At 37.5% G+C, this 12,994-nt stretch overlaps 1 protein-coding gene across 14 annotated transcripts in view; it reads right to left on the bottom strand.

Annotated features, from left to right (window-relative positions):
• Nucleotides 1-12,994, bottom strand: part of LOC126995828 (oxysterol-binding protein-related protein 8-like) — a 137,096-nt gene that overhangs the window by 40,676 nt on the left and 83,426 nt on the right. For 9 of the 14 annotated variants that reach the window (XR_007750740.1, XM_050855676.1, XM_050855679.1 and 6 more), the window contains one exon: nt 5,739-5,797. Coding sequence is in view for 13 of the 14 variants with exons in the window: in XM_050855676.1 (XP_050711633.1) it covers nt 5,739-5,797 (59 nt within the window). In the remaining variant the exon portion in view is untranslated. Of the gene's footprint in view, nt 1-5,738; nt 5,798-11,435; nt 12,418-12,994 lie in introns of all 14 variants that reach the window. The other 5 variants (XM_050855687.1, XM_050855683.1, XM_050855685.1 and 2 more) reach the window with 4 other exon arrangements.

Here is a 12,994-nt window from a genome sequence, read left to right as displayed (position 1 = left end):
AAGACCCCAAAATCTCCCCCGAATCTTCTACCACATCTAACAGGCTTTGTAATTCCTCAGCAGACTCAAGATCAAGACCCTAAAATCTCTTCCACACCCTCTACTACATCTAACAGGCTTTGTAGTTCCTCAGCAGACTCAATATCAAGACCCTAAAATCTCCCCTGTATCTTCTACCACATCTAACAGGCTTTGTAGTTCCTCAGCAGACTCAAGATCAAGAGCCCAAAACCTCCTCCACACCCTCTACTACATCTAACAGGCTTTGTAGTTCCTCAGCAGACTCAAGATCAAGAGCCCAAAACCTCCTCCACACCCTCTACTACATCTAACAGGCTTTGTAGTTCCTCAGCAGACTCAAGATCAAGAGCCCAAAATCACTTCCACATCCTCTACCACATCCAACAGGCTTTGTAGTTCCTCAGCAGACTCAAGATCAAGACACCCAAAATCACTTCCACATCCTCTACTACATCTAACAGGCTTTGTAGTTCCTCAGCAGACTCAAGATCAAGAGCCCAAAACCTCCTCCACACCCTCTACTACATCCAACAGGCTTTGTAGTTCCTCAGCAGACTCAATATCAAGACCCCAAAATCTCCCCCGAATCTTCTACCACATCTAACAGGCTTTGCAGTTCTTCAGCAGACTCAAGATCAAGAGCCCAAAATCACTTCCACATCCTCTACCACATCCAACAGGCTTTGTAGTTCCTCAGCAGACTCAAGATCAAGAAAATATAAATGAATAAAAAACTCCATACACTCCAAACTATCATTAAGCTATTAAGTTCCCTCTTCCTTCTCTTCAGGTATACATAAACCACACAAGGAAATTCTACTACGTACGTAACTTGAAAAAAACATAAATATTAAACTTGAAAGTCTTGTTGTTCATTATACCAATACCACTTCCTATTATGTTTTGTATAGACACTGACAACACACACACACACACACACACACACACACACACACACACACACACACACACATGAAAAAGCCATTGTATTGTGAAGGCTCTATAAACCACCCCAAAAAACATAATTATAAAACTTGAAAGTCTTGTTGTTCATTACATTAAAACCACTTCCTGTTATGTTTTGTGTGTAGACATCAACAACAACACACACACACACACACACACACACACACACACACACACACACACAGCAAATAAGCCATTGTATTGTGAAGGCTTTGGAGGAGGACAATAATGAATGCGTAAATATATGAAGGGACAAAGAAGCAGATGACGGATCAATGACCACCCCAAACTAAAGAAGGCCTCGTTGTGATGAGTTAATTGTGCTCCCCTGCACTCACGGCCACTCCGAAAAAGACCGGTGAGAGAGAAAATTGAAAAGGAAAGAGAGGAGAAAAAAATAGAAAAAATTAAAGGAAAAAATAAGAAGGAAAGAGGAAAAAGAAAAAATGAGAGAAAAAGAGAAAAGAGGAAAAAGAAAGAAAAACAGAAAAAGGAAAATAAGAAATAAAAAAGGAAAAATGGAGAGAAAAAGAACGAAAAGAGAAGGAAAAACAGAAAAGAATAAAAGAACAAGATTAAAAAGAAAAAAAAAGAAAAAAGAAAAGGATAAAGAAAAAAGAACAGGAAAGAAAAAAAATAAAGAGTAAAGGAGAAAAGAAAAAGAATAAGAAATAGGTAAAAAAAAAAAAATTAAATAAATAAAAAATAAAAAACAGGAGTATGTACATTCACATCCCTTCACATGCTTGGACAAACTGTAATTCTCTCACACCAGCACAACACTTAGTAATTCAACCTTCCCTCACCCCATCCACACTGCGGCGATGGTGTGGCCGTGGACTAACAAACTAACCGCTCAGGAACCAAAAACTCTATACTCTATTCCGCCCAAGGTGAGAACGTGACAGTGGAAGCCTTGCCTGCTGCCCTCCTACCTGGCTCTACCTGAATTAAAATGATGAAAATAATTAGCTATGCAGGTAATTACTAGTACTCGAGAAACATCATTGTCTTGCTCTTCTCAATACTAAATCTCACCCTAAAATCTACTCATGTCCCCCTGCCACATCTAATAGGCTTTGTAATTCTTCAGGAGCCTCAAAACTAAGCCTCCAAAATCTCTTCCATACCCCACTACTAAATCTTATAGGCTTTGTAGTTCTTCATCAGACTCAAGATCAAGAATACTGGATGAATGTCCCAAAATCTTTTTCATATCGCCTTACCTCATCTATTAATAAGCTTTGTAATTCTTCCTCAGTCTCAAGATCAAGAATACTGAATGAATGTCCCCAAATCTTTTCCATATCACCTTACCTCCTCTATTAATGAGCTTTGTTGTTCTTCCTCAGACTCAAGAATAAGACCCCAAAATCTCTTCCATATCACCTAACCTCATCTATTAATAAGCTTTGTTGTTCTTCCTCAGACTCAAGAATAAGACCCCAAAATCTCTTCCAATATCCCCTACCACATCTAACAGGCTTTGTAGTTCTTCATCAGACTCAAGTTCAAGATTACTGAATGAAAACCCCAAAATCTCTTCCATATCCCCCACCACATCTTTGTAGTTCCTTATCATCCTCGAGATCAAGATTACTGAATGAATGTTCCAAAATCTCTCCCATGTCCCCCTATCATATCTAACAGGCTTTATAGTTCTGCCCAACCCCCATCGAATCAACTGCACCAGTCACCAGCACCAGAGCAGCCGTGTCCTTCTGTCACGTCACCTATGAGAGGAGCTACTTCCTGACGTGTTCTCACCTTGGGCGGAATAGACTCTAGTGGGTATGTCCACCACCACCTCCTCCTCCTTCTCCTCAGCCCCATTCAAGTTAGGACTTATGGGAAATTACATACTCTGGAAATGGAAAACTGGGCATGCTGGGCTGTGGTATCATTGCCCTGCCCTAAGTCCAGCCTTGCTTGGTATGAGTGACAAGTGTGAGTGGCGTGCACATACCCAACTCTAGGAAGCAGCATTGGTATGTCGGAGGCTGCAGGCACATCAGCACTACTCTAAGGACTAGGCTAGACTACCATGCTGGGCGGCACCGAGATGTTACATTACCTTGAGAAAGACTTACTTACTGGTGCCCTCGCAAGCAGAGAGAGATATTCAGAGGTGGAAATGAGAACAGCGAATGTGGAGGAAAGAAAACAATGACAGCACAGGAAGTCATGTGGCTTCAGTACAGCATACAAAGCCAAATTGATGAAAAAAAAAGTGCCATAAAGAAATACGTAAATCAATTTTGGTGTCCTGGATTTGAAGCCAGGACACTTAGCAGAATGGAAGCTAAAGAATCTGAACAATAAAGAAAATAAAGCAGCTTATAATTTTGAGAGAAAGCTGACTGAACCTAGAGCGATATATATGCTCCTGAAGCCAATCACTGCATACAAAACAAAGTGAAAGAAAAAATGAAAAGGAAGAAAGGAATTTGACATCCTGAATTGAATTTAGGCAGTGGTGGGCACTGCTAACAGAAAAGCTGGTTTCGCTAACTGGTAATCCACGTACTAAAAAGTTACCTTCACTTGCACTAAACCACTAAACTCATAAAAAAATTAGTGGAAGCTGACACTAACTGCTATCCACTAACTTATTTTATATGGATTTAGCTTCGGTTTAGTATTTTGGCTCGAAAACCCTGAAAAACAGACCTAGTGACCTGAAATATTTCAATATGTTGTAACTTAAACATAGAGTTTTCCATAAAGGCATAGCACGCCAGAATCAGATGATGATAAAGGTGTACACAAATAAACAAATTAAATTCAACATAACACTTATTTATGCCTTATACAGGAACTTGCAATAGTAGTGCAGAAAGATAAGAACAAACCTGTATGAAATTTTTAGTGGACTTAAAGTTAGCGGATAAGGAACTACATTTAGCGGATGCTAATTGGTCTGCTAACTGTTTCCAAAGTTAGCAAAAACGCAAATAAGCTAACAAAAAAGTTAGCTTCGCTAATTAGCGGTTAGCGGATTAGCGGAACCGTGCCCACCACTGAATTTAGGCATGCTATGTAGTAGCTAAACTGCCTATATTAGCTACTACATAACAGGACTAAATTCCCTGCCATTACCGTAGGAAACATACTCAAGACTGAAGTTAATATAGAGAGCAATGGAAAAAAAAATTGCACGATATCTCTACTGAAAGCAATAGAAACTTCGGAAGACAATTTGAATGATACAAAGACTCACTGTGACAAAGTAAGACAAACACAGAAGTAAACAGATGAGTCAGCACAAGATTAGAAATACATACATAGAAATACACAGAATCAAATAGTGAGTCCCAGCCAGCAAACCAAGTCAACCAAACACCCTGGGTTCCCAAAGCTCTGACATAGTGACCCAAACCAAACAGGCAATTACCTTCCCGTTAGTCTACTTTCAAGCTTGCCAATCTGTGCGCTGCTGGATTATGAAAGTGCTGAAGAAAGTAGGCAGTGGAGAGGCTTGTGAGAAATGCTTGAGGCAGGAATAAAAAAGGAAGAGGGAAGGAAAAAAGTGCTATAGGCAGAAATTGAAAAGGGAAAAGGGAAGGAAAGGGTTGAGATAGGCTGTGAGAGAGCAGGATTTGAAAATGGAAGAGGGAAGGAAAGGGTTGAGATAGGCTGTGAGAGAGCAGGATTTGAAAATGGAAGAGGGAAGGAAAGGGTTGAGATAGACTATGTAAGGGCTTATGAATGGCTATGGGCAGAAATTGAAAAGGGAAAAGGGAAGGAAAAGGGGCGAGCTATGTTATGGAAGGGAAGAAATGTTGAAGGGCAGGAAGTGATATGGGAAAAGGAAAGGAGAAGTAAGAAATTGATTGCGGGAGGGATTAGAAGTGATTTAGCCCGGTAGCAGCGACAGACCAAATTTGTGGCTTCACCGTGTAGCAGCGATGGGCCAAATTTGTGGCTTCACCGTGTAGCAGCGATGGGCCAAATTTATGGCTTCACCGTGTAGCAGCGATGGGCCAAATTTGTGGCTTCACCATGTAGCAGCGATGGGCCAAATTTGTGGCTTCACCGTATAGCAGTGATGGGCCAAATTTGTGGCTTCACCGTGTAGCAGTGATGGGTCAAATTTGTGGCTTCACCATGTAGCAGCGATGGGCCAAATTTGTGGCTTCACCGTGTAGCAGCGATGGGCCAAATTTGTGGCTTCACCGTGTAGCAGCGATGGGCCAAATCTGTGGCTTCACCGTGTAGCAACGATGGGCCAAATTTGTGGCTTCACCGTGTAGCAGCGATGGGCCAAATTTGTGGCTTCACCATGTAGCAGCGACAGGCCAAATTTGTGCCATGATATTTACCCCCAAAAATAGATGATACATAATCTGATCAGAAATGCTTTGATATATATTATGAAATGGTTTGTGTGAGGGGTGATTTTTCTCATTTTTCTTGCTTGGAGGGACCATTAAGAAACATGATCCCCGCTGCTACCGGGTTAGGCAAGGAGTGATAAGGGAGGAGGGAAGGAAAGGTGTGCAATGGCAGAGAAGAGGAGAGAGAAAAGATGACATGGATGGAGAGGGAGGAAGAGGAGGGAAGGAGAGTATAAGACTAAAGTGGAAGTGGGGAAGACAGGGACAGAGAAGAGGGGAGGGAAGGGAAGGCAGGGATGAAGAGAAGTAGATGGAGAGGGAAGGCAGGAGTAGAAAGGAAGGAAGGGTCAGGAGAGAGAGTATAAAATTGAAATAGAGGAGGAGGAGGAAGGAAAAACAGAACGCTGGTCTTACCCTTTGGTGGGGAGTGTCAGGGAGGCGGATGGTGGATGCCTCGGACGTGCCATCATACCCTGCGGAGGAGAAGAAAAACGGGATACAGAAAAAGGTAAATCTAACATACATATAAAGGAGGGAATGAAGAATAGGCAAACATGTAAGAATCGAACCTTACCACTTGTATTGCTTGACGATTTAGTGTTTCACCAGGCCTGTTTTAAGAATGACATATGATTAGAGGAGTGACTGAAGAATAGGGAACGCGTTAAACCCAAATCTTCATACAAAGGAACGGAATAGAAAGGAGGAATACAGTAAAAGGCGAGTCTAACATATGTATAAGGGAGGGACGGAAGAATAAGGAGCATGTAAGAACCTAAGAAACATACAATGGAAAGAAGAAAAAATAGTAAAGTATAAGGTATGGATTGAGAATGTGTAAAGGAGTGACTGAAGAAAAGGGAACATGTAAGACTCAAACCAACTTACGCTACAGAGAAGAAAAATGGGAAATACAGTAAAAGGTATGGATTGAGAATGTTTAAAAGAGGGACTGGAAAATAAAGAAACAAGCGAGACTCAAACCATCATACTTTACAGAGAAGAAAAATGGGAAATACAGTAAAAGGCATGGATTGAGAATGTTTAAAAGAGGGACTGGAAAATAAAGAAACAAGTGAGACTCAAACCATCATACTTTACAGAGAAGAAAAACGGGAAATACAGTAAAAGGTATGAAGAGAAAAGGTGTAAAGGAGTAACTGAAGAAGATTGAATATGTGTAAGCCAAACCATCATATACTGCAGAGAAGTATAAGTGATATACAGTAAAAAGGTGTGATCAGGAGATGAAAGTCACGAAACATGTGTAAGACTCGTTCAAACCATCATACTTTACAGAGGAGAAGAAAGGGAAACACAGTAGAAGGTATGAACAGAGTATGTGTCGAGGAGGGACTGAAGAATAAGCAGCATGTAAGAGCCTAGGTATCATACACTGGAGAAGAGAAGAAAAAGGGAATACAGGAAAAGGAAAAAAAAAGTGATTGGCCGAGGAAAAAGTATAAATTAATAAAAAAAGGGAATAGTTATTAGACATCCCAAAACACACAAACACACACACACAAAAAAAAAATGAATAAAGAAATAAGAATACATTGTTACATTTATATCATTTTTTTCTTAAGGGTTAAAAGAGAAATAACAGAAAATAAGAGACAAAACTGACATTAACACACACACACACACACACACAAGAAAAAAAAAAAATTTGATAAAACAGACATTTCCAGCCAATCCAGAGGCACCCATTCTCTTTATTTTCTCTTTTCTTTTATTTAGGTCATCAAGTCCGTCACACACACACACACTCTCTCTCTCTCTCTCTCTCTCTCTCATTACACACAACTGACTTTCCTTTTGTCCAGATACAAAAAAAAAGGAAAAGAAAAAAAATCCAATAACATGTGATTTCTGTGCGTGAGAGAGAGAGAGAGAGAGAGAGAGAGAGAGAGAGAGAGAGAGAGAGAGAGAGAGAGAGAGAGAGAATGACCCCTATCACTAAACACACACCTGTACATACCTTCCTAATCAATAGCCTTCACATGTTCCTTTATTATTATTATTATTATTATTATTATTATTATTATTATTATTATCAGTTATTAAGTTTATCAATCCTGAGTTTTCACGATTGCAGTACTACCATAACAATAGTAGTAGTAGTAGTAGTAGTAGTAGTAGTAGTAGTAGTAATAATAATAATAATAATAATAATAATAATAATAATAATAATAATGATAATAATAATGATAATAATAATGATAAAAAACCCAACAGTAGTATATGAGGTTGTATCAAAATCACAACAACAACAAGAACAAAACCAATAAACACACACACACACACACACACACACACACACACACACACACATACACACACACACACACACACACACACACAAAGGAACGGACCAACGGTGATATTTGCTCACGGAAAAAGCCAAAAATAGAAACGGAGAGAAGAAAAAATTGTCGGTTCTCAAATTACGAGGGAGGAAATTGGGTAGTGCCTCTCTCTCTCTCTCTCTAGAGAGAGAGAGAGAGAGAGAGAGAGAGAGAGAGAGAGAGAGAGAGAGAGAGAGAGAGAGAGAGAGAGAGAGAGAGAGAGAGAGAGAGAGAGAGAGAGAGAGAGAGAAATGATAAAAATGACAAGAATAAGACAAATAAAGAGAAAAAATAAGACAAAGAAAAGAGAATCATAACTTGACAAGAAGAAAAAAGAAGAAGAAGAAGAAGAAGAAGAAGAAGAGGAAGAAGAAGAACAAGAAGATACACTCCTACTGACTTCTCTCCTCCTCCTCCTCCTCCTCCTTTCCTCTTCTTCCTAAACCTTTAATTAAAACACAAATATAAAACAAAGGCAGGTAAACAGGTAATTGATGAGGGGAAGCTACCTGTGCTGACCTTACCTTACCTATGGACAGGGAAGAGAGAAAGGGAGGGAGGTGTAGGAGGAGAAAGAGAGGGAGGTGGAGAAAAGGGGAGGTAAGGGAGGGGGTGAAAAGGGGGAAGGGGGGATAGAAAGGAGGAGGAAGAGAGAAAAAAAGAGTGGGTGGAGGAGGAGGAGGAGGAGGAGGAGGGAAAGGTAGGGGGGTGAAAGGGAAGGGGGGGTAGAAAGGAGGAGGAAGAGGGGAAAAAAATGAGATGGAGGTAATTGATAGAAGGGAGGATGAACATGGAGGAGAAGGAGGGAAAAAAAAGGAAAGGGAGAAGGAAAAAAAGAAAAATATAGAAAAAATAGAAAAATAACAATAGGAAAAATAGGTAAATGAAAATAGAAAAATAATAGGAAAAATAGATTAGAAAATGGAAAATGGAATAAATAGAAAAAAAGAAAAAAGAAAATAAGGAAAAATATAAAAATAAATAAATAGAAAATAATAGAAAAAAATAGAAGGGAAAATGAACAAGAAATAGAAGGAGGAATAAGAGGAAGAAAGGAAGGTAATTGATGGAGGGGAGAATGAACATAGAGGAGGAGGAGGAGGAAAAAAAAAGAAGGGAGGAGGAAGAAAAAAATAAAAGGGAAAAAAAAAAAAAAAAAAAAAGGGAAGAAAAATAAAAATATAGGAACAAAAAAACACAAATAACAAATGAAATACAAATAAAATGAAAATATAAATGAAATAAAACTGGAAAAAATAAGAAATAAAAAAAAATTGAAAAAATAGAAAGGAGGGAAGGAAAGAAACATAGATGGAGGAATGAACATGGAGGAAGGAGAGGAAAAAAAAGAAAATGGAGGTAAATTGACAGAAGGGATTATAGACATGGAGGAAGAGGAAAATGGAGAGGAAGGAGGGAAAGGGTAATACATGGAGGTAATTGATGGAGAGAAAAAAAAGGAGGGAGGTAATTGATAGAAGGGAGTATGGACATGGAGGGAGAGGAAAATGGAGGGGAAGGAGGGAAACGGTAATACATGGAGGAAATTGATGGAGAGAAAAGTTACCTGTGTCTACCTGGTGAAAGAGGAAAAAAAGAACAAGGAAAAATAAGAAGAAAAAATTGCAGGAAGAGAGAAAAAAACAGAAAAAGAAACAAGAAAAAAAACAAGGGAAGGAAAACAACAAAAAAGAATAAGAAAAAAATATACAGAAGAAGAAAAAACAAAGAAAAAAGAAACGATAAAAAACAAGCAAAAAAAACAGGAAAAGAAGCAAGGAAGAAAAAAAAGAGACAGAAAACAACAGAAAAGAACAAGAAAAAAGAAAAAAAAATACAAAAGAAGAAAAAAAAGAAAAAAGAAATGATAGAAAAAAAAACAGGAAAAGAAACAAGGAAGAAAAAACAAAGGTTGGAAAACAACAAGAGAAAAAAAAATACAAAAGAAAAAAACAAAGAAAAGGGGAAACGAAAAAACAAGAAAAAAAAAAAAAAAAAAAAAAACAAGGAAGAAAAAACAAGGAAAAGAAAACAACAAAAAAAAACATGAAAAAAAAACTACATAAGAAAAAACAAAGAAAAAGAGGAAATGAGAGAAAACAAGAAAAAAAAATAACAGGAAAAGAAACAAGGAAGAAAAAATAACAATCGAAGGAAAACAACAAAAAAAGAAAAAGAAAAAATACAGAAGAAGAGGAACAAAGACAAAAGAGGAAACCAGAGAAAACAAGAAAAAAACAGGAAAAAACAAGGAAGAAAAAAAAACAAGGGTAGGAAAACAACAAAAAAGAACAAGAAAAAAGAAAAAAAGAAAAGAAAAGAAAAAACAGACAAAAGAGGAAACCAGAGAAAACAAGAAAAAACAGGAAAAAAACAAGGAAGAAAAAAAACAAGGGTAGGAAAACAACAAAAAAGAACAAGAAAAAAGAAAAAAAGAAAAAAAAGACAAGAAAAAAACAGACAAAAGAGGAAACCAGAGAAAACAAGAAAAAAACAGGAAAAAAACAAGGAAGAAAAAAAACAAGTGTAGGAAAACAACAAAAAAGAACAAGAAAAAAGAAAAAAAGAAAAAGACAAGAAAAAACAAAGACAAAAGAGGAAACCGAAAAAAAAATCAGGAAAAGAAACAAGGAAGAAAAAACAAGGGAAGAAAACAAAACAAGAAAAAAAAATACAGAACAAAGAAAAAAGAGGAAACGAGAGAAAACAAGCAAAAAAAACAACACAAAAAACAGGAAAGTAAAATAAAAACCACAAAAGAGAAAAAGGAGAATTAGAAAGAAAAAATTCCAGAAAGAAAAAAAAAAGAATCGGAAAAAAAGTGAAGGAAAACAAAACAAGTAAAAAAAAAGTAAAAAATCCAGGAGAAAAAAAGGAGAGGAAACAAGCAAAAAGAAACAAGGGAGGGAAGAGGTGGAGGAGAGAGGTAATTGACGGAGAGAAAAGTTACCTCCATTTACCCTTCTTACCTTAGAACTTGGAGGAGGAGGAGAAAAAAAGAAAACAAAAACAAAGGAAGAAGGAACAGGCAATTGATCGATGGGAAGAAAGTGGAAGATAGAAAGTGAAAAAAAGAAGAAATAACGAGAAGAAGGAGGGAAGAAAGAAAAAAAAGTGTACGTCATCAGTGGATCACGCGATTTTAGGGGAAGGGGGAGTCTCTCTCTCTCTCTCTCTCTCCTTTCCCTTTCCCTCCCAGCACGAGTACAACCTGAAGACATTAGTTTCCCCCACAGTTTAGGTCACCAATAGCGTATGTCAAGGATAGTAATTTCCTCTTATTCCTCTCTTTACCGTAATATTTCCATGTCCCTTTCTTCCTTAAAGGCACATGGTGTTCTCTTCCAACTATTTCCTCCCAGCACGTTGCCGGAGGGAGAGGTGGGTGGGGAGGAGCCTTCATCTGTTCTATCCTGTCCTGCCACTTGTAGATCACTAGTAGTAGCGGTAGTAAACAGACACCCCCGCTATAGACCGCCAGGTCCACTGGTGTCTGTTCTTCCTATGTATTCCCTTCCCTTACAATTCCTTCCCTCCCTTCCCTTCCCTTCCCTTTCTTTCGCTTCCCTTCTCTTCTCTTCCTTTCCCTTCTCTTTCCTTTCCTTTCCTTTCGTTTCTTTTCCTCTCCTTTCCCTTCCCTTCCCTTCCCATCCCATCCCATCCCATCCCTTCCCTTCCTTTCTTTTCCTTTCCTTCCCTTCCTTTCCCATCCCATCCATCCCATTACATCCCTTCTCTCTCTCTCTCTCTCTCTCCCACTTACCTGAGGACAAGGAGGAGGGGGGGACGGTACGGAGGGGAGGGAAGGCGACGGTAACGATCATGGTGGAGGTAAATTGGAGGTAAAGTGGAGGTGAGTGGAGGTGAGTGGAGGTGCGGTGGAGGTGTGTCAGGGAGGAAGGATTTTGTGTTCTGCTTCTTTTTTTATTTCATTCTCCTTTTCCTTCCTTCCTTTCTTCCTTTTCTTTCCCTTTTCCTCTTTTAATTCCTCCTTTTTTTCTTTTTTTTCTCTCTCTTCTGGTGTAAATGTAAGTTTGTTTGTTTGTTTGTTTTTCCTCAATCTTGTTTTCTTTTTTATGTTGTTGTTGTTGTTTTCTATTCTTTTCTATTTTTTTGTTTATTTTGTTCTGTATCTCAATTTTTGTTTTCTTCTTAATGTTACTTCTTTTTTTCTTTCTTTCTTTGTCTTTCTTTTTTCTTTCTTTCTTCCTTCTTCTTTATTAATCCCTTTTTATCTTCCTCTTCTTTAATCTTTCCACCTGTTTTTTTTTTCCTTTTTCTTTTATTTCTTGTCTTCTTGTCTTGTCTTGTCTTCCTCCTCTTTTTATCACTCCTTTGTTTCTTTGATGTTACTTTTATTTCTTGTTTTTCTCTTTTTTTCTTTTATCTCTTCTCTTCTATTCCTCTTCCTCTTTTTCTGTTTCTTTGCTGTTATTTTTGTTTCCTTGTTTCTTTTCCTTTCTCATTTACCTTATTTTTGTCCTTTTTTTCTTCTGTTTCTTTATTTCACCTTCTCCCAGTTCTTCGTTCTTACTTATTTTCTTTGTTTCTTTATTTTTCTTGTTTCTTTACGTTCCTTCCTTCATAACAACCTTTCGAAACGCTAGGAAAAAAACATTAATTTTTCTTTCTTTTTATTTCTTTTGTTTCATTCTCTATATTTTTTTTGTTCTTACTTATTTTCTTTGTTTCTTTATTTTTCTTGTTTCTTTACGTTCCTTCCTTCATAACAACCTTTCAAAACGCTAAGGAAAAAAACATTAATTTTTCTTTCTTTTTATTTCTTTTGTTTCATTCTCTATATTTTTTTTTGTTCTTACTTATTTTCTTTGTTTCCTTATTTTTCTTGTTTCTTTACTTTCCTTCCTTCGTAACAACCTTTCAAAACGCAAAGGGAAAAAAAGTATCTATTAACTTTTTTCTTTTTTCTTTATTTTTCCATTTTCTTTGTTTTTCTTGTTCTACCTTCATTTTTTTTTCTCTTCAGAAGTATATAATATTTTCTTTAAACTGTTTCTTTTCCATACTTTTCTTCCCTCTCTCTCACTTTTTTTTGTTTATATTTTTTTCCTTCCCATTTGATTTTTTTTCTTGTTTTGTTTTTGTTTAATTTATTTGTAATTCTCTCTTTCTTTTCATATTTTTTATTTATTTTATTCTTTCAATGTGTGTGTTTATGGGTTTTCTTATTCTCTCTCTCTCTCTCTCTCTCTCTCTCTCTCTCTCTCTCTCTCTCTCTCATGAACGCCCTACGGTCTGGTCAAGGCGTCACCAAGATCCTTCTTTTCTCTCTCTCTCTCTCTTCTGTCCTTGTCCTCATGC

This window comes from Eriocheir sinensis, chromosome 9 (assembly GCF_024679095.1).
Source record: "Eriocheir sinensis breed Jianghai 21 chromosome 9, ASM2467909v1, whole genome shotgun sequence".
Lineage (NCBI taxonomy): Eukaryota > Metazoa > Arthropoda > Malacostraca > Decapoda > Varunidae > Eriocheir > Eriocheir sinensis.
The sequence above is the reverse complement of the archived record's forward strand: the minus strand, read 5'-3'. Positions and strand labels throughout refer to the sequence as shown.